Below are 24,725 nucleotides of genomic sequence, written 5' to 3'. Positions count from 1 at the left end.
ATCACAGCAATTTTTATATTGTTCAGTTATATAGTTAGGATTGTATGCTAAGGGCTCAAGTGCCAATGGTTAGTCCATCCCCACTCCAGAAGAATTCAACAAAGCGGGGTGGAGGACATTGCTCCAGATAGCATGTACATGTTGTTTGTTGAAGGACAAAGCCTAGGGTCACAGGAAGGAACCTGGCCTAAGATCTGAGTGAGCTTGATTTGGATTTCAAATTAGTTCTCAATATTACAAGTAGGGCTGTCAATTAGTGGGCGTTAACACCTGTGATTAGCACAGGGCAGAATTAACGTGTTAAAAAAATTAACTCGCGTTAATCACAGAGGCCAGCAAACCAGCATGAGCTGCTTCAGAGACAGTCTGTAGGCGCAGTAATGCAAAACACCACCAGAAGGCTCATGGAAAAACAAAGCAGCCAGAAAGGAGGAAAAAGTAAAAGTAAAGACCCTGAGACCCATCCCTCTCCCCGTCCAGGTGACCATATTTTTAAAAATAAAACAGCTGGGGGGGGGGGAGGGGCTTGCCCAAACTGTCCCTCTCTTCCCCCTCCCCGGGCAGGGCTCACTCAAGCCACCCTCTCTTTGCCTCCTGGGGCTGGGACTGATCCTCCCCTCACATCTGATTCTGGGGCTGAGTCCCCCTTCCCAAACTCTGCACTGCCCATGGTGGGATCTACCCCCCCAGGGCTAGCCTTACCATGAAGAGAACTGAGGCAGCCCCCTCAGGTGCTAGATTGTGGGGGAGCATCACTGGGACCCAGAGTATAGAAAAATTGTGTCTGCTGCTGGTGCATCTGTATTCTCTCTGCAATACCATGAGAGGAGTAGAACAGGAAGAAGGCAGAATTGAGACCTTTCAAAGTTTTGGCCCAAGTGAGGGGGGAATGGGGGCGTCATTTGAGCTCCCTGCCTCAGGTGCCAAAATGTTGTGGGCCAACCCTAACCCCCCCCAGCCCAGGGGCTGACCCTCACCCCTGAGCCCTATGCCACCTGCAGTTGGGGGCTGAACCCCCCCCAAACACTGCACTGCCTACGGCAGAGTCTACCCCTCTCCGGCCCTGTGCCTCCTGCAGTTGGGCTGAGCAAAAAGAGTACTCTTTTGAATAGGACACAAATATATTGATTATATAGACGAATTTAAATTCAGCTTTCATGATAGAATTTTCACTACAACACTTCAGTGAGGTGAATTGAAGTTTTTTTTACAGTGTAAATGTTTTGTAATAAAAAAATAAATATAAAGTGAGCAATATATACTTTGTATTCTGTGTTGTAATTGAAATCGATATATTAGAAGATGTAGAAAACATCCAAAAATATTTAAATAGATAGTATTCTTATTATTGTTTTACAGTGCAATTAATCGCTCAATTAATTGTAATTAATTTTTTAATCACTTGACAGCCCTAATTAGAAATGTTCCTGAGATGCAAAGCTCACTCTAGGTCCAAAAAACAATATCTGTAAAGCGTGAAATGGCTCACATCACATGGAGATTAGCTTGACATGCAGTGTTTGGATCTGAGTTTGAACTTCCTGAAAGTTGGATGGGTTTGGGTTCTGTTCCAGCTCAGATTAATTTCCAGATAATGTTTTACACAATGCTAGTCTATAACATAAGGTGAATTTGTTCCAGATAATTTAGCCACCCTTTCCTGAATATGCATTTGTTACCACCTGCCACCTCTGAAAAATTGCTCAGCAAGTACTAAACATGTACATTCTTACCTGACAGTCTGTTTGGTACAATTCTATCTTGGCTGTATTTTGAGTTGAAGTAAAAGTGAGTTGAACAAACTATTTCTTGGGTATGAGTTTGTAACCATGGAGTTAACCTAGCATTAAACTGATGAAAATCAAGCTCTCACATTAATATTGTACTATACTAATGAAAAAACTTAATTTATTTCAGAAGATCCTGGAGGCAAACGGACAAGCTGAACTACCACTATGGGTAATTTCCATCTTTATTTTCTGTAATTCTCTATGTATTATATTATCACTAAAGATGGTTGATTTTTTTATTGATATAACTGTTTTCCATTTAAAAAATCATTTTGTCTAAATTGAAATATTTCATGGAAATGTACTGATTTCAACCAATCTGACAATTTCAAAATGGCTTGTTTAGATTTTCTTGTTCCATACCTATAATGCCAAAACTTTGCATTTTAATAGTGTTGGGAACATTTTGCTTTGAGTTTTTTGGTTATTGTGCACTACTTTACAATATAATGTTTCAGCATTCTAGAAATGAAACCTTTTACAAGCTCGTATTGATACTTTTGAATTAAAATATGTTGGAATATCCATTTAGCTAAATAGTTCAAGGTTTCAACTTTTTATCAAGATTCAGGATGAAAACAACTATTGAAAGGTCAGAATTTCCTGTGGGATAGAAATTCTGTTCTCCTATCAGCAATTGATCACTATTAAAAACTCACAGCCACTCAGTAACATTGTTTTCTACATTTTTCCCCTCCTTTATTCTTCCTTCTAGATAGGAATTTGCCCTTGGTGCTAAAACATAACTCAGACACAGCACTCAGCTGCAATTCTCTTTGGTTTTCCCTGTACCTGAAAAGGCAGAAAAAATACCAGAGTTCAGGAAAAGAGAACCAATTTGCTGCACTTTTGTTTTGTTTGTAGAGCTGCTGTATTATCTCAACAGCAGTTATTCCACAATTACATTGTGTTTTTTACAAGTTTTGCCTGAAGACAGCATAAGCATAGACAATTCTGTTTATAAGCTATATGACTTTAAATTGAAATGTAGGGAAAACCAGAATGACTTTTGGTTTCAGGGAGCTATGTACCTCACCAAATTCAATAAGACATTACTAGAGTTATTTTTATTGTTGTTGTTATTATTTATTATTTGCTTAGCTTTTACAGTTCTCCACGGTAGCAGCCAGATTCCATGTTAATAACACAAGAGATTTGCATTTATTCGTAGGTCTGCTGCTAGAGTGAAACTCCCCTATACGACCTCTGAAACCTTATACCTCACGATCTTTTCTACCTCTGGGAATGATGGCTGAGAAAAGAGCACAAACCTTGTAAGTACAAAATTGAATGTAGTTGCAAATAATCCTCCCTATTCATGGGTTTGTAGATATGCTCTGGTAAGAAGGGACTCAAATATCATGGGAAATGAGTCCAGATAAGGCTGGGTTTGGCTTTGTGTCTTCTCTTGAGCACACCTACAGCAGTGAGTTCAGTCTGGGAGCTTCTTAGGACCAGTAAAAGATAATGAAAAATTGGAAACAACTGAAATTGGAAGAATTCAGAGGAAAAAAATTAAAATAATAAGGAGTCTGGAGGAATGGACTTAGTAGGATAAATTAAATACATTTATTTCTAGGATTTGTGTTGACCATGGAGAAATGTGAAGTGCAAGAGAATAAAATCTCATAAAGGATTTTACCTATGTGAAATTCAAAAGGAGCTGGAGGAGGGAATCTTCAAATTCCTTCCTCCACCCATCCCACAGAAGGAAGCAAAATCATCAAAACAACCTGACCATGTCCAGCAGTTCTTGGGCTGGAAGAGGGCAAAGGACATATTCCACTATACCCCTCCTACATTTATTTTGGCATGGATCTAGTGGCCATGCTCTTGAAACAACCAGGTATTCCGCCCATGCGTTGCCCTGCAGTGACCTGTTACAGAACACTTCCCTGTGGTGTTCAAGTTCTCAATCCACCTTCTTGTTGTGTTCACTGCTTAGTTTATGATAATTTTGGCTTTACTGTGTTTTTTGAAGTAGAGCCAGGAATGGGGACCAATGGAGCAGAAGGATTATTTAGGGTATGAATGAGATAAGGTAATAAACAGGAAAAGGTGTGCTGAATTTTAGGAAAAGCTTCTTGATAAGATTAATTCACTTGTGGAGCAGTCTTCCAAAGGAAGTGATTGAAGCCACATCAGAACATCCACTACTAGACTTTTTTCAAAGAAACAACTATGTGTTTTCTACTCTTGGTCAGGAAAAGCTCCTCTAAATCATGGGTTCCCAAACTGGGGGGTGTGAAGAAATTCCACGGGGGGGCACGAGGTGACCCAGCCCCACACCCCCCTGTCAATCCCACCCTAAGTTTTGCTGCTATTTTTTGGGGGGGGGGGAGGGGTGTGACAGTATTGTCTGTTTCCAGGTAATCCCCCATCTGACTGCTGTATTCACCTCTCATCTGTTCTATTTTTTGTTCTATGTTTGTACAGTGCCTAGCACTCTGGGGCCTGGTCCTTGACTGGAGCTGTCAGGTGCGGTCACAATACAAATAACAATAATAATAGTAGGTTGGTCAAAATAGTAGGAAATGTAGGGTGCGGAGCAATCTTGCATTGACAAAGGGTGGAAAAGACTATTTGGCCAGCTCTGTCACTATTTTCTGTGATTCTAATGCTGGTTTCTCACTCTTTCCCTTTCAATAGGAACAACATGTATGTGCAATTATATTTTAGTCTTTAGGGAGTAGAATTCGTAGTTTGAAAGGCCCTGGTAGGTAATCCCATTTCCAGTTTGCTGCTCTGCAATATTCACAATTGTGCCTGTTGAATCTGGCTAATGTAACTGCCGAAAGGAACAAGACGGAAAAGCCTGGATTAATTATACATTTCTCTTGCCTCCAAGTGTTCCCTCTTCTATCTAAAGTTTATCTACTGCTCCACACTTCTGAGCAAGAATGATGTTTAATGCAGTATCTGGGATGGTGACATTCTCATAAATATCATAAGGCACCCAGAAATGAGATAATCACTCCTATGCAAACAAACAAAGCAAGGCCCTTTATGCAATGCTTTCATCTACTTGCTGAACATGTCTTTGTATTATATGCTCTTGGGTTGAGTACATCCCCTGTTTAAGGGACTAACAGAAGTGAATGTCCAAGCCAGTGTCTCCTTACTGAATATTTCCTGTGTTTAGATGTGAACAGAATATCAAGTCTTAAGTGTCTGAGCTTACTTAGACTGGAAGAGAAATGGGCTGAGATTTGTTTTCACCTGACAGTCTTAAATAAGACATAATACTAAAGGGCTCCAGCTCTAAAAATAATAAACTAATAAAAGAGCTAATCTTTTTCTTACTGATATTTAAAAAGGAACCACTATCAGGAAAAAGGAAAACAACCAGAACTCCATTTCCTTCCATGAATAAAGAAAAAATGGTATATTTGTATATATTTATAAATTTAGCTGTATTTCTATGGTCAATATATTCGTTGTGCACCTGTTGAAGTTTAAATATCAAATACTTATTTTCTCTCATTACTGTATATTTTCCTGTGCTGGAACAAAGACATCTTTTATTACCATGGAGTGGGTAAATAATATATTCCTTATTTATGAAGAATGCATTAGAAAAATAAAATAAAATAAAAAAAAGAAATTAAAGGGCATCTTACCTCTGGTCATCACAATTCCTGCAAGGGTTTTGTGGCGTGCATGCATGGAGGTGAAATTGTCTGTCAACTCTTGAAACTTCTGTGTAACCATTTGATATATGGAATCAGCAAAATCCTGAAAGACACAATCAGAAGGAATTTTTCACTTTGATTGAAGCAGTTGAGTGTATTGGGCAATTAATAACCAGCCTTCTGCCTTTGAGATCTTCCTTTTAGAATTAAATCCCACCTACACCTGCAAAAAAGTAAAAGGAACGGTTCCCCAGAAAACCATCAATATCATAAATGATCACTAGATGCTTCTGAGGGTCTGTCTGCACTGCAGCAAAAGATCTATGGCATGGCCAGAACTGGCCCAGGTCAGATGACTCAGGCTCACAGGGCTCTGGTTAGGGGGTTAAAATTGTAGAGTAGGTATTTGGGCTTAGGCTGGAACCTAGTCTCTGAAACCCCATGAGGAGTATGGGTATCAGAGCCTGGGCTGGAGGATATTTACAGTATACAGTAATTAGCCCTGTAGACTGAGACCAATAAGTCCAAGTCAGTTGACCTAAACTCTGAATCTTGGTGCCATAGGTTTTTTTATTGCAGTGTAGCCGTGGAGCATGTTTTCATTACCCTTTGGATTGATGGGCGGTGATTGATCCAGCGTGGGGCCAATTTATTGCATCTAGTATAGACACAATATATCAATTGGCAAGTGCTCTTCTGTTTGACTCCAGTACTCCACTAACATGAGAAGAGTAAATGGAGTCAATGGGAGAGCATCAGCTGTTGATTTACTGCAGTGAAGATTCCGTGGTTAAGCAGATTAAGTATGTCAACTTCAGCTACGTCATTCAAGTAGCTGAAGTTTTGTAACTTAGGTCAATGGCTGTGATAGTATAGACAAGGCCATATCCTGAGAAGATTGATGTTCAGAGTTAGCACAGAAGATTGATGTTAGGAACTAACTGAAAGTCCAGTGAATCAATAAGAAGGCTCACTTTGACTAGGCTTTAAATCAAATCCTTAGTGATCAATAAAAAGACATAGAATTTGACAAATTTTGTTTCTGGTCCTTGGTCCAAGACTAGTTCATGGAACAGTTTGCCAGTCCTGAAAGCATTTTTCTTGTCTAAAAAAGTGTTTCTTTGCCTCAGCAAGTCATTTAACATTGGGCTGAATGGTGTTAGTGTCACCTAATTTTCTAAGTGATTTTTCCAGTATTTCTGTTGTTCAGGAATGTTAATTTAGCAAAGCTTTGAACACTTCACAAAACTGAAAGAAAAGTTACTTTGTCCCTTGGCTGGTTCCTAGCCAAGTGATGTCTGAGAGGCTCTTTGAGTTCCATGTTGTATATTAGGTGGCATAGCAAATTCCTTTTCCCACATTTAAGAAGAGCTTTTAATGACCCAGAGAAGCTGAGAGAGCAAAAAATGATGGACTCAGGGGTTAGAATAAGATTTTGAATTTCCACATAGACAGCCACCAGAAGCAGCTGGAGGGACCTCTGTTTATGTATTGTAGGATGGTATTTGCAAAAGAACAGTAGCATCTACACCCCCTGGTTGGAAACACTATGGGTATGTCTATACAGCAAACTTATTTCGAAATAACAGCCCTTATTTTGAAATAACTTTTCTAGTGTCTACATAGCCAAACTAATATTTCGAAATTAATTCAAAATAGCAGAACGCTTATTTTGAATTTGGTAAACCTCATTCTACGAAGAATAACGCCAAATTTGAAATAGCTATTTCGAAATAAGTGCTGTGTAGACACTTATTTCGAAATAGGGGGCCTCCAGCCTTCCCAGGGTGCCCTGGTGGCCACTCCAGCCTCAACCAAAAACACTCTACTCCTCCTCCCCTCCCCAGAGCCCTTAAAGGGGTTGACTCTGGCCACAGTGCCTGTGCCAGCTCCAAGCCTTCCTGGTCCAGGGTGGAGATCATGGACCTTATTCAGGTTTGGGGGGATGCCCCCAGTATCCATGATCTCCACACTAGATGGAGGAATGCGGCTGTCTATGGCAGGATAGCTGCCATCCTGGCCACCAAAGGCCACATGTGAACCCAGGAGCAGGTTTGCATGACAATCAAGTTGGTCCAGCGAGACCCCCACCACTGAGCCCTGAGCTTCCCCATCTCTTTCTTCCCCTTGCTTCCCCCTTCCAGCTCCCTCCTCCCAGGTTTCCCCCTCCACTCTCCCACCCTCTCTTCTTCACTCTTCCGCCTCCTTTCAACAGTCTCACCAGAGTTTCATTCCCTCCCTCTCAGTTTTGTTAAATAAAGAGAGTTTGTGTTCATGAAAATACGTGTATTTTATTTGACATCAGTAAGAGGGGTTAGGGACGGGTAAGTGGAAGGACGTGAGGGAGGAATGAGGCACGAGCCCCCAGTGGGGCAGACCAGGGAGGCTCCTAGTGCTCCTCAGGGTGGAAGCTCTCCCGCAGGGCCTTCTGGATACTGACAGACCCCTTATGGACCTCCCGGATGGCAGCCTGCAGAAAGTGCAGCAAGGCTTGCAGCAACGCATCCAAGAGAAGGACCAGAGTGCCCAGGGGCAGCTCTGGCTCCATGTTGCTGAGTGCTGTGGTGTCCCGAGTGAGAGCAACCAGAGCACACAGAGACAAAATGCTTTGCTGTCCCTCATCGAGGTAGACAAACAGGCAGGGAAACCTGAGAACTGGCTGTTGGGGTGGATCCCTTTAAGCACAGACCTCAGATAGCCTCAGGCAGCAGCCCCACACAGTAAGTCCTGACCTGGTGCCCTGCCAGAACTGGTACCGGCCAGCCTTAAATGCAGTTCAGAGTCCACTCGGTGTGGACGCACTATTTCAAAATTGCAAAACGCTATTTCGAAATGCATTTTGTGTGCAGACGCGTTATTTCAAAATAAGCTATTTTGAAATAACACTGTAGTGTAGGCATACCCTAAGTTGGTAAGGGCTACATTAGGCAACAGCAGGACTTGTTCCTGAAATGTGCTATGTACCAGAGCCACTTTGAGATCAATAGGAGGTGAGAGGAGAGTGTTCAACTTTTCTCAGGGTCAGACCCTACTCTGTTCAGTGGTCTGAGCTACACATCATCATTAAGAGCTCTAGTCTGAATAACTGGAGAGAGTTTCAGCCACTGCCACACAAAGGGGCTATTGAAAATAATTTAGATAGACTATCTGGGGGAAGAAAATGATTATGCATAAGAGAACAGCCTCCTGCACTCTTCACATCACACTGTCCACTACCATGAGCGATTACACACAGCTACATCCCTCACTATCCATTTCACCCTGGTTATCTCGTCACGTTGGTTCTGTGTTGATTTAAGCACAAATTGGGGCGCACGGGAGACTAGGCGGAGAAAAACTGCATGGTTTTGCCACACTACAGGCTGGCATTCCGAGTGTATACTTTAAATCTGAGCAAAAAAAGTAAAAATACAGTAGAATATTAAATGGTAGCTCTGCTTAAATACCTAGGACCATGTCTACCCTGCCGAGAAAAGCTGGAAAAGGATACTCAAACTGCAAACCGCAATTTGCGTATCTTTTTCCAATTTTTCCAAAAGAGGCTTTTCTGAAATTTGGCCCATCTACCTGAGGCCAAATTTTGGAAAAAACTCTTCTTTCAGAACATCCCTTGTACCTCTCACAGGGATGCTGAAAGAACACGTCTGCTTTTTCGGAAACTTCCAAAAAAGCGGACGTGTTCCTTGGACGCAGCAGAGCTTTTCTGGGATACTGGAGGTATCCCAGAAAAGCGCTGCAGTCTAGACATAGCCTAAGTTGATCTCAGCAACAAACAACAACAAAAACTCTTTCAATTGTCAGCTTTAGTGTTAAAAGACTCAAGTTTAGAATGCACCCTGGCTTTAGATCTCTTGTGGTCTCATTGGCATCATTCAATTTCTCAGCAATCTGGTTGATTTAGAAGAGACATCATTAACACAGTCCTGATTAAGCAGCAGTTATTGCCAATCACTGTTTGTGGGCTACACTGGATCTCTGGGAAAATTCCAAATAAACCAGCTGACCTCAATCAGCATATCCTCTCTGGGCATGTTTTCATAGCGAGGTTAAAGCTAAATTAAGCTACGCAACTTGAGCTACATCAACTGCGTAGCTTAAATTGAAATAGCTTATTTCAGCTTTTGGAACTGTCTATATAGCAGGAAGTCCGCATTAGAGCACTCTTCCTTCAACTTCCCTTACTCCTTTATAAGGGTTATAGGAGTCGGAGTAAGAAGTCCTCCAGCTTGACATTATTTCAACATTATGTCAGAATAACTGCTTGTAGTGTAGACGTGAGCTATGTTATTTTGGAATAACATCAGTTATTCTGAAATAATGCTGCTGTGTAAACATAGCCTCTGAGGCTACGTCTAGACTACATCCCTTTTTCGTAAAAGGGATGTAAATTAGACGTATCACAATTGCTAATAAAAGGGGATTTAAATCTCCCCCGCTTCATTAGCATAAAATGGCTGCCGCTTTTTTTCGGCACGGAGCTTTGCCGGAAAAAAGCGCCAGTCTAGACGCTGATCTTGTGGAAAATAAAACCTTTTCTGAAAGATCCCTTATCCCTTATTTCATATCTCTATATATTTCATTAGCAATTGTGATACGTCCAATTTACATCCCTTTAACGAAAAAGGGATGTAGTCTAGACGTAGCCTGAATGTGTATACTGCATATGGCAGCTGAATAAGTGGGGGCTACTCACTTTGAAAGATTTCTTGCCACACACAACTTCTTTGCTGAGGGAAGAGGATTTGGGAGATGGGAAGTAAGGAGAGGAGCTAAGCCACACTTGAAGTATGAATATGTGAGGGGAGATTGCAGATGCAATTAAAAATATTAAAATGGAGGAGGGTTGCTGAGGAATGTACTTTAAACACTGTCTTACCAAAGATGCTGTTCCCAGATTCTGACAGACCCCGCCACTTTTATCAGAATGCTTTATGCACCGAGTAGCCCTGTCTCACTATGTAAAGCAACAACAAAATGGAGGCACACTAGCAAATTCAGTGTCCATTGTGTTCTGCTCTTTCTAGTAGCCTCATGTGCAGTTGATCTGCCATCCTATGTGTACATACCATTTGGTGTAAAAAATGGTAACAATAAGAGAACAGGGCCTAGAAGATTGCCATCAAAACCTGGTCATGTGAATGAGAATGTGTTGATGAAAAGAAAGGATTTTAAAATGGGAAAGCTCACATTTTAACATTACTGACTGAGGGACTATCTGAATGAGCCACTACAAATTCAAGTCAAATTAGAAATTAGGCATGAATTTTAAACCACGAGGGTGAATAGCCATGGAACAGACTACCAGGGGACTTGGTGGAGTCTCCATCTCATTATATCTTGAAATCAAGTTTGGATGCTTTTCTGGGAGATATGCTTTAGTCAAGCCTGAGTTATTAGGCTCAATACAGGAGAAACTGGGCAACATTTAATGGCTTGTGATGTAAAGGAAGACAGAATAGATGATCTAGTGATCTCTTCTGGCGCCATTTCAGATTTTGGTTTAGGGAGGCCAACCTGTGCATGCCATGATGGGGGGGGACGGGGACGGGGAAGCGAGTCAGAACATGGGAGGAAGAGGGGCAGACTGAGGACAGCAGCTTCAGCAGTGTTATTGAGCATCTGCACTAGAAGCCAAGCAGCAAACTCGGGGAGGACCAATTCCATTTGCCTCCCTCTCCACACACACATATCACCTCTTTCTAGGGCTACTGAAAAACTCTAGGTTTTTTTGGTATATAACTTAGCAATTAGCTGACAGGAGCACTACATCTAATTCTTATATAAAAGAAATAAATTTAAATAAATATTAGACCCACTCAGCTCTAATATTAACATTCTGACATCTTGTGGTAACTCACTTAAGGGACACTGGTTAGCCTTAACATTTTAATATATATTCTTACTTTGTTACTAACTGCAGAGAGCAATAGTGAGAAGTACTAACTGTCAGGACTCCTGGGCTCTATCTCAGCTCTGGAAGTGGAGTGGGGTCTAGTGGGTTATAGAATGGGGCAGATACATTTGGGCTCTAGATAAGATCAGAATGGCCATACTGAGTCAGACCAATGGTCTATCTAGCCCAGTATCCTGTCTTCCTACAGCAGCCAAAATCAGGTGCTTCATAAGGCATGAACAGAGGGGGCATGCAAATGATCCTTCCCGTCTCCCAATCCCAGCTGCCCTTGTGTTGCCCAATGACCCAATTTTGTGAGATCCCTTTGAAATGCTTTGCAGACAGCTTTGGACTTAACTATGTTGAATAATTTTGTATCATCTGCAAACTTTGTCAACTCACTGTTTATACCTTTTTCAAGAACATTTATGAGAAGTTTAATAACAGTGATCCAAATGCAAATCCCAGAAGCCTAACAATCATTGCTACTCTTCCCCCTCAATCCCCGCAATGTTTTCATTATGATCTAACCATCCCTCAGTTACTTGAATGACCAGTCTTTTGTGATTCTTAATCACCTGCCTCTGTCTTTTGATAACAAATTCCCTGTCCTAAAGGCAAAGCTGCAAGCAGTTCAAACTCTTGTTGCATTTAAGAACTGCCTCTGGGGCATGCAGCTTTAAACAGACCTTAAAGTATAAAATCCAGGGGTTCAAACCCTGGGGGTGGGGGGCTATTGCCCCCCAACCCTCCATAAATGGCACACACGCCTTCTGGCCTTAAACACTATAAATCTATGCATTATAATAATACTTGGCACTGCTGATTATTAATAACACCATCTTTTTCAAAATATCACTAAACACTACATAACCATAACTGCTTTAAGTCTCACTGCAAACCTGTAATATAAATATAACTATATCTATTTTATAGATGGCAGAACTAAGGCACAGAAAGGATAAATGACAGGATGGAGAGGATCAGAGCAGAACTTGGAAGAGCACCTAGTTGTCCTGAACTCCAATTCTCTGCACTAACCACTATAAGACTGCCTGTTTTTCATGCTATAAAATGGTGTTTCTAATCTTGTTTTCCGTATTTAAAAAGATAATAAGCCATAGAAGAAAATAAAAGTATGCACCCAGGATTGCTAAAATTGGGCTCATATAATGTCAACTGCAAATCTGATCAGCTTCATTTAGAGTTTTTGAAAAAGGGAATATTTCAGTAAAACAATTGTCTTCAAAAGACTCAAATCATCCATTTAATCTCCCACAGCATTATAGACCAATCCTTGCCTGATTTTCCTCCAAATAAGTATCCCAAGGCATTTTGTGCTCATTAAGAGTTAATTAGCTTAGAGGCACATGCAATTCCTAAAAGACTTCTTTAAAAAAATGCTAAAAAGAACAAATAAGTTTTAACTTTGGATTTAGAAATCCCAGAACTTGGAGGAAAGTCTCAGAGGGGTTAGTCTGTAACTTTAAAAACAATGAGTAATCCTGTGGTACACATTAAAAACGAGTAGTCCTGTGGCACTTGGAGGGTTCTTTATCTCATTTGGCAGTGGATTCTAAAGCCAAAGGGCAGAGAGACTCACAAAGGCCAATTAATGACATGACTTCATATAACATGTAAGGACAATAAGGAATTAAGTATTCACTGATTTCAAAGAGTGATCAAGGACTTTAAAAAAATAGCAGATCATTGAGTGTGAAGCCTCTTAGCTGAGATAAGTCAGGAGAGTACTTTTGTCTGGAATAATTTGATGACCAGGGTGCCAGGAAAAGTAATGCAATGTAGAAGTGATGGAGTGACACACTCTGGTTCTTGTGAATACAGTAGGATTCAGAAACATTAACCAGAAATGCAAGACCTAATCTGAAAGGCCATTGGAGAGTTACAATGTAACATTATACTTGTCATTAATACAGAATTTTTTACCCTCAGATCTCAAAGTGCTTCATATGGGTGGGTAGACAACATTATCTCTATTTGTGCAGATGGGGAAAATGAGGTACACAAAGATAAAGGGTTCAGTCCTGACAGGTGTTGAATGCCCTCCAATATCTATGTATTTTAAATGAGAACTGAGTATGCATAATACAAGAGTAGTCAGTACTCTGCAAGATTAAGCCGAGGCCCAGACAGTGTAGCAGAGCTGGGAACAGAGATGATGCTGATTCCCAGTACAGTGTTATGACTGCAGGAATGTATGGTCTGCTTCTCTACAAGATACTGAATTATAGACTACCATCATATTGTCATTGGGCTGATCTATTGAGTCAACAGAAGCCTTGATCCTAACTTCAGCAGCATCCTATGCTGGTCCTATGTTAGATTGGAAACTTTCAGTTCAAACAAAACAAACAAACAAAAAACCCAAACCAAACCAATCTGTGGATTGAAGAAATAGCAGACAAACATTGTGAAAGTAAGTTCTGTACAGACTTATCCACCCTGTTCACAGGCCTCCCTGAAATCCCAGTTTAAAATCTGTTTTGGTCACGGCTTTGCAATTAAATAATTGTGCTAAACTACTAAAAGGTATATATCAAGGGAACTTGCCAATGGGGTAAAAGCCAGGGAATTATAAGTATCAAAGGATAACATTGGCCTGGTATCAATTTCATCACCAGGATTCTTAGGAATATTGGCAAGGAGAAGTTGGCGGCCATCAAAAGGGTTTTACAATCACGAACTGGGAGGTGGGGGGAGCAGTCTTTGACATTTCTGCTTTATAAAACTCATCTGTGAGAAAGTCTATATTTGGTGACACCCATGGTAACAGTTGCCAGCACTGAAGACAAGAGTCCTCATCTTGATTCAATGAAAGAGCATAATAGATCTTGGCAACCTCCATAGAACAGCCACACAGCTGATGAAAAAGGCAGGCCATAAGGAAGATGCAGAAACTTAAGAAAATAGGAATATTTACTGTGAACTATACAGCCAGCTGAATAGCATGTAGTTGAACTAAACGTTTAATGTCATAAACAGACTGCCAGCCTTGGAGGGAAGGCTGACGTTCGCTACTCTGAAAATCCACAAGAATACAGAGTTACTGATACAGAGTCTGATTCCTGAAGGGTATCATGCGTAAGTGCACTTATATCTTGGAGGTAAGCTTCCGTATAGACCTTGGGCCTGATCCAAAATCCATTTAAGTCAATGGAGATAACACACTTCAGCAGGCTTTGCTTAGGTCCTCTGTGCCAGGGTGCAGATTTTGACTAAAAAATGTGCTCAGCTTTTAACCTATGAAATTTAAGCCTCTTTGCTGAATCAGAATGTTTATTCTGCTATGTGTATTCTTAATAATATCTTAGAGTACGTCTACACTAGCCCCCTAGTTCGAACTAGGGAGACTAATGAGGGTTACTGAAATTGCTAATGAAGCGCGGGATTTAAATATCCTGCGCTTCATTAGCATATTCCTGGCCAGTCGCCATTTTGGAAACTGACTAGCCTGAAGTAACTACACTTCTACACATGGCAGAGAAGCGGGATTACGAGATAAACCCCTTAGTTCGAATTAACTGTTACTCCTCATGGAATGAGGTTTAACAGCTAATTCGAACTAAGGGGTCTATCTCAGAATCCCGCTTCTCTGCTGCGTGTAGACATGGGCAGTTACTTAGAGCTAGTCAGTTTCCAAAATGGTGACCGGCCGGGAATATGCTAATAAAGCGTGGGATATTTAAATCCTGTGCTTCATTACTCATTAGCCTCCCTAGTTCGAACTAGGGGGTGAGTGTAGACATACCCTTACTCATTGAGTAGTCCCGCTGAAATCAACAGAGTAAGGTACCATACCAACTGACTAAAAGAGGCAGAATCTGTTTGTCTAGCAGAACAAACCCTTAATGTACCAAGTTCTTTAAACTTTCATACTTTCAGAAAACGTTTTTTTGTCTGTCTGCTTTTTAAATTGCAGCTTCTATAGTTTGATTTTTCTACATTAATAGAAAATTTAAGCCAGAAACAAACACTTCTGCATCAAAACCCTGCTTGCCTTAGTCAATGAGGTAAGTAATGGGCGTAAGGAAAACTAGATCTGCTGACAGTTACGCTTACCCACCCCCACTGAAATCAATGGAGGTTGCAGAGGTGTAATTGGTGGCAGAAATAAGCCTTTAGTTAGGTGCCTAATTAAAAAAAACCAACAAAATACTGAATGTAGTTGCAAAAGAATACTCTAAAATGGAACAATGGATTTAAAGAGATTTGTGATACAGCACATAAATAAGGTGGAAAAATAAATGTCACTCCCTTTCATACTCCATTGAATCATCCAAACCATTCTATAACTCCTGATTGCAATATCAAATTACCAGCATTATTCACAAAGGAAAATCAAACTTTAGATCATAACATTACAAAACCGAAAACTTTTATTCATTTCTCAGCACTAATATTTCAAATGGTATAAATAATTAAATGTGTTCAAGTTTGCAGTGGCAGTCTTCAGGGTAAAACTGACATTCAACGGGAGTGGTAAGGATATTAAAATCAATAGATTATAAAGGAGAAAGCCTTTCGTAAATATTTTCTATTGAAATCCTGTCTTTGGGTTTAAAGGGTTGAAATATCAAAAAGGTTAGATTTGCATATGGGTGGGATGAAATATTCTGCTAAACAGATATCACAAAGGGCTCTGTTACTCCTGTCTCCCAAGTACTCTATTTTGCAGTAAATTACTGACATTTGGGGGTAAATGTTGAGCATGGGGAATGGGGAATTAAGTTCACCACCTCCTTCACGGATAACAGAAGCTGTACACATAATTTCATACACAATATGCAGAAAATGTACCCTCTTTGAAGGTAGAAATCAGTGTTTTTCTTCATGAATTTAACTAGCAGAAAAAACTGGCACAGAGGATTTGAACTATGAAGAGATACCCTTCCAAAGTCACTACATTAAATCATATGTCTCATCAGCTTTTTGTGGAGTAGGGGGAAATGGCAGACAAAATGGCCAGGGTATGTAGCAAATAGTGACCCAGCACACTTGGATCTGGGCTTGGAAAGAATCTGGGTGCAAATTTATCTCCCAACATCTGTATCCTTGGGCCAATTAATCACTATTAATTATCTAGTGTCACGGACAATATCATCTAGAAGACACAGGTAAGAGAAGAAAAAAACAATGAAGTGTCACAAGCTGCTCTTCATCCTTCTGTATGGCATCAGTGGCAGTTCAGTGTGCAGGTGGACCACACGATGGTGATAGGGACCTAATATATATAGAACTAAAAAGACAGCCAGACTATTAGAAAGGCTGTTTTAGTGACAGGGCTCAAGAGACCGAGGCTCAATACTGAGCCACATTTCCTTTGTGACACTGGGGCATTTATTTAATTTACTGTATGCCTCAGTTTCCCCTAGGTAAAAAGGGATATTTTCCTAACTCAGGAAACTCAGCCCTCCTTTAACATGCAGAGGCATTTATACAGTGCTACAGACAGAACAGGACACTGCCACAAAGCTCATTGTGATTCTTTCCTGGAGATGTGCAATGACTATTTCTGTCTGATCATCACTGCTGTGGTATCGATCATTATGCTTGGCTCTGGTTTATTCCTCAGGGACCAGAGGAGAGGAGCTTTGCTTTATCTCACATGGACATTATTTTATTTTGTCTGACTATATATTTTCATTTCAGCCCAACACATCAGTGTGTTCCTGGTATATCCCAACTCAGGTGTCTATTTAATCACATTTATTAGAGTGAGCTGTGTACATACATAACATGTTACACATCCCTGCCTTGTGCTTCTTACCAAAGCTTTAATAAAAAATAATGTATTTTTAAATTGAGCAGCCTCAAGTTTCTCAGGCCAAAATTGATAAAAAAAGATGAGATGCTCTCATTGATTTGGCCAGAAAAATCCCTATTGCAAGAAAATCTGTTCATTATGAGTGTTTTATCTCGATGTGTGGTGCAGCTCTCATGGTAAATTCCCTATTTCTGTAATCATAACTCCCCCCCCCCCCCCGAATTATTATGTACATGCTGGGGCAACAAACTATTCATCTGACTTCTGCCATCTCAGCTAACTGTGCTGGGACGAGGCAAAAATGTCTTGTTCGCAAAACAGTTTTTATTTGGGCACTCTTTCCTCCTCTGCTAGTCGGCTTGTTCCTCAGTCCCTTCCAGGGTAGACTTATTTCCATATAGATATTTATTTGTTTTTACATCGTCAGGGATTATTTGTTAAGCACCAACAATGTGCTTGGTGCTGGAGGAAACTCTAGGATAAACAAAATTCCTGCACTCCAGAATTTACAGTTAGATACAAGCCTGCCGAACACTGGAAGACCATTTGTGGGCATCACAGAAAAATATAGGGCTTTATAGGGGAAGAATATGGGAAGCTGACTCTCTGGGGCTGGGAGTTCATTCCATGCAGGAGTGGGAAAAGGAAAAGAGAAAGACGATGAGAAACTTTTTCCAGTGGATCATTGGAACCTTACTCTTTACAGGGTCCAAACCCCTCTGGGAGGCTTTTCATTGAATTCACTGACTTTTGAATGAGGCTCTTTGGATGGACAAATGGCTAGAAACTGTACACAAAAAAGGAACCTGTCTAACTTTCCAGAACTTGTTCATATTTTCAATGTGCTTCTTAAAGATCACTAGCAGCCACAGCGAGCTTTAAGAATGTTTCTGGTTCCTGACAAGCCATTCTGGTATTACTAGTTTGTCCATCTCAAGCTTGGCTCTGTGCACCACAGCTCACTAAAATCCTTTAATAAAGCTCCTTTAAAATCTCTCTTACAAGCCTTTTGTTTGTAACTGGTAGAATGTGGCAAAAAAGCAGAAGCAGAATGTTTGCAGAACCTGTCTTAAAAATGATGTTCATGAACTTCAAACTGTAGGGAAAATTATATGCTTGTCAGAGACCACTCACATCAAATTTGAAATAGAAATATTTTTATTGGGGTATCTAGAGTAGGAGAGGCAATTTGGAAACTGAGATTCAACTATAGCTGTGACATGATTGCTGCTGTAATATTTCTGTCTTTTAATTTTATATAAACACACACACACATATATATAATAAGGTGATCATAAATGTACTTAAGTAAATGTGATGATCCAAACATGCTGTTGATGAACACCTAAAAGGAGACATATACAACAAAAATGGGAAGTACAAAAAACAAACAGGAATTGAGTTTAAGAGTTCAGTAAACAAATTATTCTGTTTTCGAAAATAAAATCCCTGACTACACTAGATCAATCAAACTTACATGCATCTTTTATTTATTTCATATACCCCTGGACTGGCTGGAAAAAAAGTAACATACAAATGATTATATTAACAAAAGAACATTGTCAAATCTAAAAGTCCCAGCTCTTCCAAAAGCTATGGTTTGCTATTTACTTGTAAAACAATTTAAATCTAGGTTTAATTAGAATCTTTAAATTCACATTAGAGTGTTAATGTTAGGATGCTAACAGATGAGCCCCTCCATTTGAGATTGATTCATTACTGTTTGTAGTAATCTTACTTTCAAAAGATGTAAAAAAGGAGTACCATTTCAATGAATTTAGAGAAAACAAGCTTTTCCACTGAAATAAGCAGTTGTTCCCTAAAGGAGGCCATGTTTCATTTCCCAGCTTCTGCTAGTTCTGAGTACAGTTTTGCATTTATTGCTTAGGTAATGAAGAATGTCTATGCCAAGTGTGCAGAATCATTCTCGGAGTCAATACTGCACCTGCTAACAAATGTCAGAAAAGAAGGGTTGTGGGCTTTTTTTTTTAAGTGCTCCTTAACCCTAAAGCCTTTTTCTACAGGGACATATATAAGGTTGGGTATAAATGCTGAATAATTCAAAACAATGAAGCAGCATTCACTTCGCAGCATTCTGACTGCTTTAGGACAAGCCTCAGGTGTCAAGCTGTTGTACCACTACAGATATTAAATTAGCTCGAATGAGTTTCCTTTAACTAGATAAAAGCTCTACAAAGCTACCAGTATTTGGGAATGGCTAACTCTGTAAAAAGTCTTTTATACTCTATAAAAATTAGATTTTAAATTCATATTACAAGTGCTAGCTCTTTAATAACATCAGCGCTTCAACCAAGAAATGTCCTTTTAGTTTTCCATTTCCTTGCTTTGTCTTTCTCACATGCATTAAAGGTGATCATCCTTCAGAAAGTAAGTAATATGATACCCTTGTTACAAACAACACTGTTGACTGTTCAAGGTCCATTCTAACACTAAAGTCACACCAGTTAGTGGTTCTTGGAGCAGTTTGAGAACAGTATATTCTCAAATCCCATGGGCACCACTTTGAAAATCAAACCCCGTGTGTTTATGGGTCTCATTAAAGAACTGTGCTATTAACTGCATTCCACATCATACATATGCTTTGTTACATCTGGAAGGCTGTCTGTCTGAGTCTAAAACAAATCTCATCTATTCTGAACTGCTGAACCCAGCAAGGGATCCCACAATGCACCCTTCATAACTGCTATGCCATCTACTGGAAGGAAGTCGTTATAAAGACATTGATTTTGTAAGTTTTCTTGTTATTAAAGTGCATGCTCTCATTTTGCTTAATGATCGTAGAAATCCTGCTCTAGTCTTCTTAATGACCTCTTGCTTGATCTGGAAGGGTATTAAGGCAATTTACATTTCATGTTACCTCAGCTGCAGGCTTTTCTCCTGACAAACAGGATTATTTGAGGTGGTTTTGTGTTGTGAGCTATGTTAAAATAATACCATTAGAGTCAGGCCCATTATTTCAACTGGGCCTATGCTTGTTTGACAGAAGAGAAATTCCCAAACATATGGTTCCACAATCCTATGGTAAGTCGTGGGGCATGAAATGTGTGTCTGAGTTACCAAGAACTAAGTCTAGGCCTTCATTGACTTTGGGGCACATTGAAATTGAAACCTCAGCTAGTATAAATTAACATCATTCTACTGAAGTTGATGGAACTACACCTATTCATCCCGTGGAAGATCTGCCCTATTATGGAAAAAGGCAGTATCAGTGAAAGTCTACATTCTAATCTGCATGCATCTCCACATGAAACTCTCTGCTCAGATAATTCCTGTCAGAAGCAGTTGTATTCTCTCTATGGAAGATAGAGCCAAGTTTGGGAGTATCTGCACTAAAATTTGATGACTTTCCTGGCATTATCCCTTGCCTCAAAAAACTGCTTCTGAGCACCAACAATGGGACATGTTGATCCTGAGATAATTCAGAATGGAGCATAATAGCTATGCCCTATTTAGTGATTTTGTCTCATATGCATATGTGTAAGTGGAAGTAGTGGACTGAATTTGGCCATAAATAGGGCAATATCTAGATTATATCTATCACAAGTCAGATCTATATTAAGAGTAGGAGTTTGCCATGGACTACAGAGACTTGTCATAAGTGATTTAGATGTAGATCCACAAAAGGAACATAAATGTTGTGTGTGACCAGATGAGTGATCTGACTATGGGACAAAAAGTTACTACGGAGGCACTGCTGTCCCTTCTTTTGCCAATGGTCAGATTTTTGAATGGGACCCAGTCTGGGAGATAGCATTCAAGCTCATCTACCAGATCAGGCCTTGCAGGTGGATAAACAACTATGTTCCCCTGGCTTGTGGGTTGCTTTGGTGCTTAGGCACCCAGATACCCAGAGCCAGAAACATAGGCATTTAAGAAAAGTTTACCATAAAAATGCAAGCACTGAAGGTCCACCTACACAGCACCCTGAACTTGAAATAAGATATGCAATTTGTGCTATGCAAATTGCTTATCTTATTTCAAATCTATTTTGAAATAGCTTATTTTTGAAATTTGGTGCGTCTACTCGGCGCTACATTTTGAAATAATGCCTTATTTCTAGACATCCCTTAACCCTTGTGGAACGAGGGCTACCACGATGCCAAAATAGTGCAATCGTTATTTTGAAAAATATTTTGAAATAATGGGAGGCTTATGTAGATGGGGGGTAGCTATTTCGGGATACTTCTGGTATCCTGAAATAGCCATGCAGTGTAGACGTACCCTGAGTGAGTTTAGGCACTTAGGGTATGTCTACACTACCCCCCTAATTCGAACTAGGGGGAGTAATGTAGTCATACGGAGTTGCAAATGAAGCCCGGGATTTGAATTTCCCAGGCTTCATTTACATAAAGCCGGCCGGCGCCATTTTTAAATGCCGGCTAGGTCGGACCCTGTGCTGCTTGTAGCCGTGTAGACATACCCTTAGAGATGAGAGGGAGTTTTGTGGATCGTGGTGGAGTTTAAAACTGGGGCGTACGTGCCTAAGTATGTTTGGAGATATGGGCTTTACTCACTGTAGACACATTTTTATAGTTCAAAATTTATGAATATAGCTTGCTGGTAAGACCAAGACAAATAAGAAATGAATGGATGAATAAATAAATAAGCAATAGTAAACCATACTTCTTTGTATTTATACTGCACTTTTTTCGTAAGACTCTGCAAGCAAATTATTTAAGCTTCAGAAGACATCTTACAATGTTATGTGGGTAAATACAATTACATTATTCCCACATTAATATGGGTAAGCTCAAGTGCATAGTGGGTAAGTAACTTGCACAAAGTGCAGTAAGTCAGTGGCAGAACTGAAAACAGAACCCAGCTATTCCTAGGTTTGTGCTCTGATCACTAGATTCTAGAAATCCAACAAAAATTGGAGGAAGATTTTTTTTGTATGATATTAATATATCAATTTGGCACATTTCATTTGAGGATCTCTAATGTCACACTTATAGGTCCCAATGTACAGCCACTGTTCCATCAACATAACAGTCTCACAAGATTTCATATGGCAACAGTACAGAGGAAACTGTATTACCAGCAGATGCAGTGTTTAACATTGGCATTTGGAATACCTAAATTGTATAATCAGTATGTGTTTTTAAGGCAATTGCTAGATGTTAGCACAGTTGCTATCTTGCACATAACCTAAAGAGCGCACCAATAAATTGCATCCAGAAACTTGCCATCACCTATTCTGCTCACAAGACACCTTGTTAAGGGATTACTTCTAACAAACAGATTTTCTCTATCTTTTCTTCAAACTACAAAACAACCCTTCAAAAAACCTCTTTTTTCTTTTCTTTTCTTTTCTTTTCTTTTCTTTTCTTTTCTTTTCTTTTCTTTTCTTTTCTTTTCTTAGCAGACGTTGCTAAGCTACGTAACACTTTTGGACACATGAGGTGAACTTTCTGGAAAAAATAGGTAAAATGTGTCATGCTGATCAACCGAAAAAAAAAAAGAGGCATCGAATTTCAAAACTCCTGTAGCTTTCTTTCTTTGCATATATATCTTCTTGTCTCCTCTACTCTCTATTTTCCTTCTGGAGAGTATACTTTTTTAACCCTTTGCGGTTTGTAGAAATAAAAAAGCCTTCTGCTTGTGTTGAGTGAATCTGTATTTAGCTTTTTGAAAATTCTGTCTAGGCAGCTTGTAGAATCCCAGAAAAACTATTATGTGAATAGAAGTCTGTCCAGTTTCTGATAAAACCAAAACTAATTTATTTTTTGTTTATACTCCACTACCTTTGACAAAGCTTCCTCTAGAGATTTATATCTCCATCCTTACCGCCTTCCCACTGTTTGTCATTTTTTTTGTTTGTTTTGCAACTGACAAAATAAAAAAAAAATCTGACAGCAACCTTGGAAGATGTACTGTCTGCAGATTTTTTTTTCAGATGTGATAAAATCTTGCCTAAATCCATGTCCAACCTTTTCAGCAGAAAGTCCAGATGGCTTTGCAGCCTGTATAGCAGACTTTACCCACTGATGCTTCTCTGTCAGCAGGACGTTGTCTTCCAGCATGAGTAAACGCACAGCAAAAGATTTGGAGAAGAGAAAAAAACCAAAAACAAAAAAATCACCTTCCACCCCCAAAGAGAGTTAATTTGAAGCTGTCTGAGAACCATTGATGGAAGGAAAATAAATCCTACTGGTGGAAGGAAATTTTACAATTGTGGCGGTGTGAAGGTCAGAGTAACAATTACTACAACAACCCAATGGACATGTCTTTTCAACATTTTGTGGGCAGACGGTGGTTTTCAGTGCTTAAAATGGATTGAAAAAGGGATGTGCAGGGGGTGTCTATCATATCTGAGAGCAACAGCTGTAGTAGAACTGTACTTGAAGTGCATCCCTCGGTGACACAGCTTGATTTTAATTAACTTAATTTTTTTTGGCCACATCTATGGCCCCATGTGAACCTCCATCCTCACACATTAAGCACTGTTGGCACTGAAAAGATTTCAAAGTCAACTAAGATACATTCTACACTGGGAACAGTACCAGTTCAGCTATAGGTACAGCAGCACCAGTGCACAATTTTACCAGAGGAAAAAAATGTGGGATTTACACAGTCTGGGCAAATTGCTCTGGGAGCAAAACCATGTTCTGCTCGGTCAGTGCAAAAGCTGGGTTGCCCTCAACTACAGTATAGTTACATGGACTGCTGAATCAGGCCTAAATCTGAGTATATGCTAGGTTGAGGATAGCTTTAGGTCCTCATAAAAATAATGCATGAAAGAGTTGGACTATCTATGGGTCTAGGATTCAGTGCTGCCATTCCTTATTTGTGTGAGTCATCCTTCCTAGTGACAGGAGTCCCACCAGTGAATCAGGGACTTTGGCAGGATCAGGGCCAAGGTGCAGACTGTTAGAAGTTTATGAAAAGGAGCATGAGAGAGAATGCAGAATATATGCAAGTTTAAGGAGGATGTAAGCTGGGAGGGCTGGAAATTGCTGACGTGTTGTTTCCCAGGTAAATTTCCATTTGAGCAGGGGTGAGCAATAAGCGTCCCACGAGCTCAAGATGCTTAATTTACCTGAGTGTTCGCATACATGGCCACTCAGGCTACATCTAGACTGCAGGCTTTTTGCGCAAGAAGCTTTTTGTGGAAGAGATCTTCCACAAAAGCTTCTCGCACAAGAGCGTGTCCAGACTGCATGGACATTCTCTTACAAGAAAGCTCTGATTGCCATTAACAGAATGGCCACCAGAGCACCTGTGCTTCTTTCAATAGAGCTCTTGCACAAAAAGGAGTTATTCCTTGTAGAAAGAGGAATACCTACCCCGCAAAACCCCCTCTGTTCTGTCGATTCGCTGTAAATTTTCTTGAGCAAAAACACACTTGAGGTGTGGACGCTCCGTGAGTTTTTAAGCAAAAATTGCTGTTTTTGCGCAAAAAATCTGCAGTGTAGACATAGCCTTACAGCTCCCACTGGCTGCGGGGTGCCTAGTGGATAATGACCTTTATTATTGGTAGAAAAGGAACGACACTGCACAGCCCCATACTCTACACTGCTCAACCAGGGTGAGACCACCTTTAGAATTGAGAATATTAGATCTGTCTCCATTCCCTCCAATTTTTAGCTTCTCCAATAAGATTG

At 40.0% G+C, this 24,725-nt stretch overlaps 1 protein-coding gene across 1 annotated transcript in view; it reads right to left on the bottom strand.

Annotated features, from left to right (window-relative positions):
* ADARB2 (adenosine deaminase RNA specific B2 (inactive)) overlaps window positions 1–24,725 on the bottom strand; it is a 468,279-nt gene that overhangs the window by 100,365 nt on the left and 343,189 nt on the right. Inside the window, exon 4 of the mRNA XM_006111888.4 lies at window positions 5,411–5,525. Coding sequence (XP_006111950.1) covers window positions 5,411–5,525 — 115 coding nt within the window. The remainder of the gene's footprint in view (window positions 1–5,410; window positions 5,526–24,725) is intronic.

The sequence above is a fragment of the Pelodiscus sinensis genome, chromosome 2 (assembly GCF_049634645.1).
Source record: "Pelodiscus sinensis isolate JC-2024 chromosome 2, ASM4963464v1, whole genome shotgun sequence".
Classification (NCBI taxonomy): Eukaryota; Metazoa; Chordata; order Testudines; family Trionychidae; genus Pelodiscus; species Pelodiscus sinensis.
This window is presented reverse-complemented; position numbering and strand designations above follow the sequence as displayed.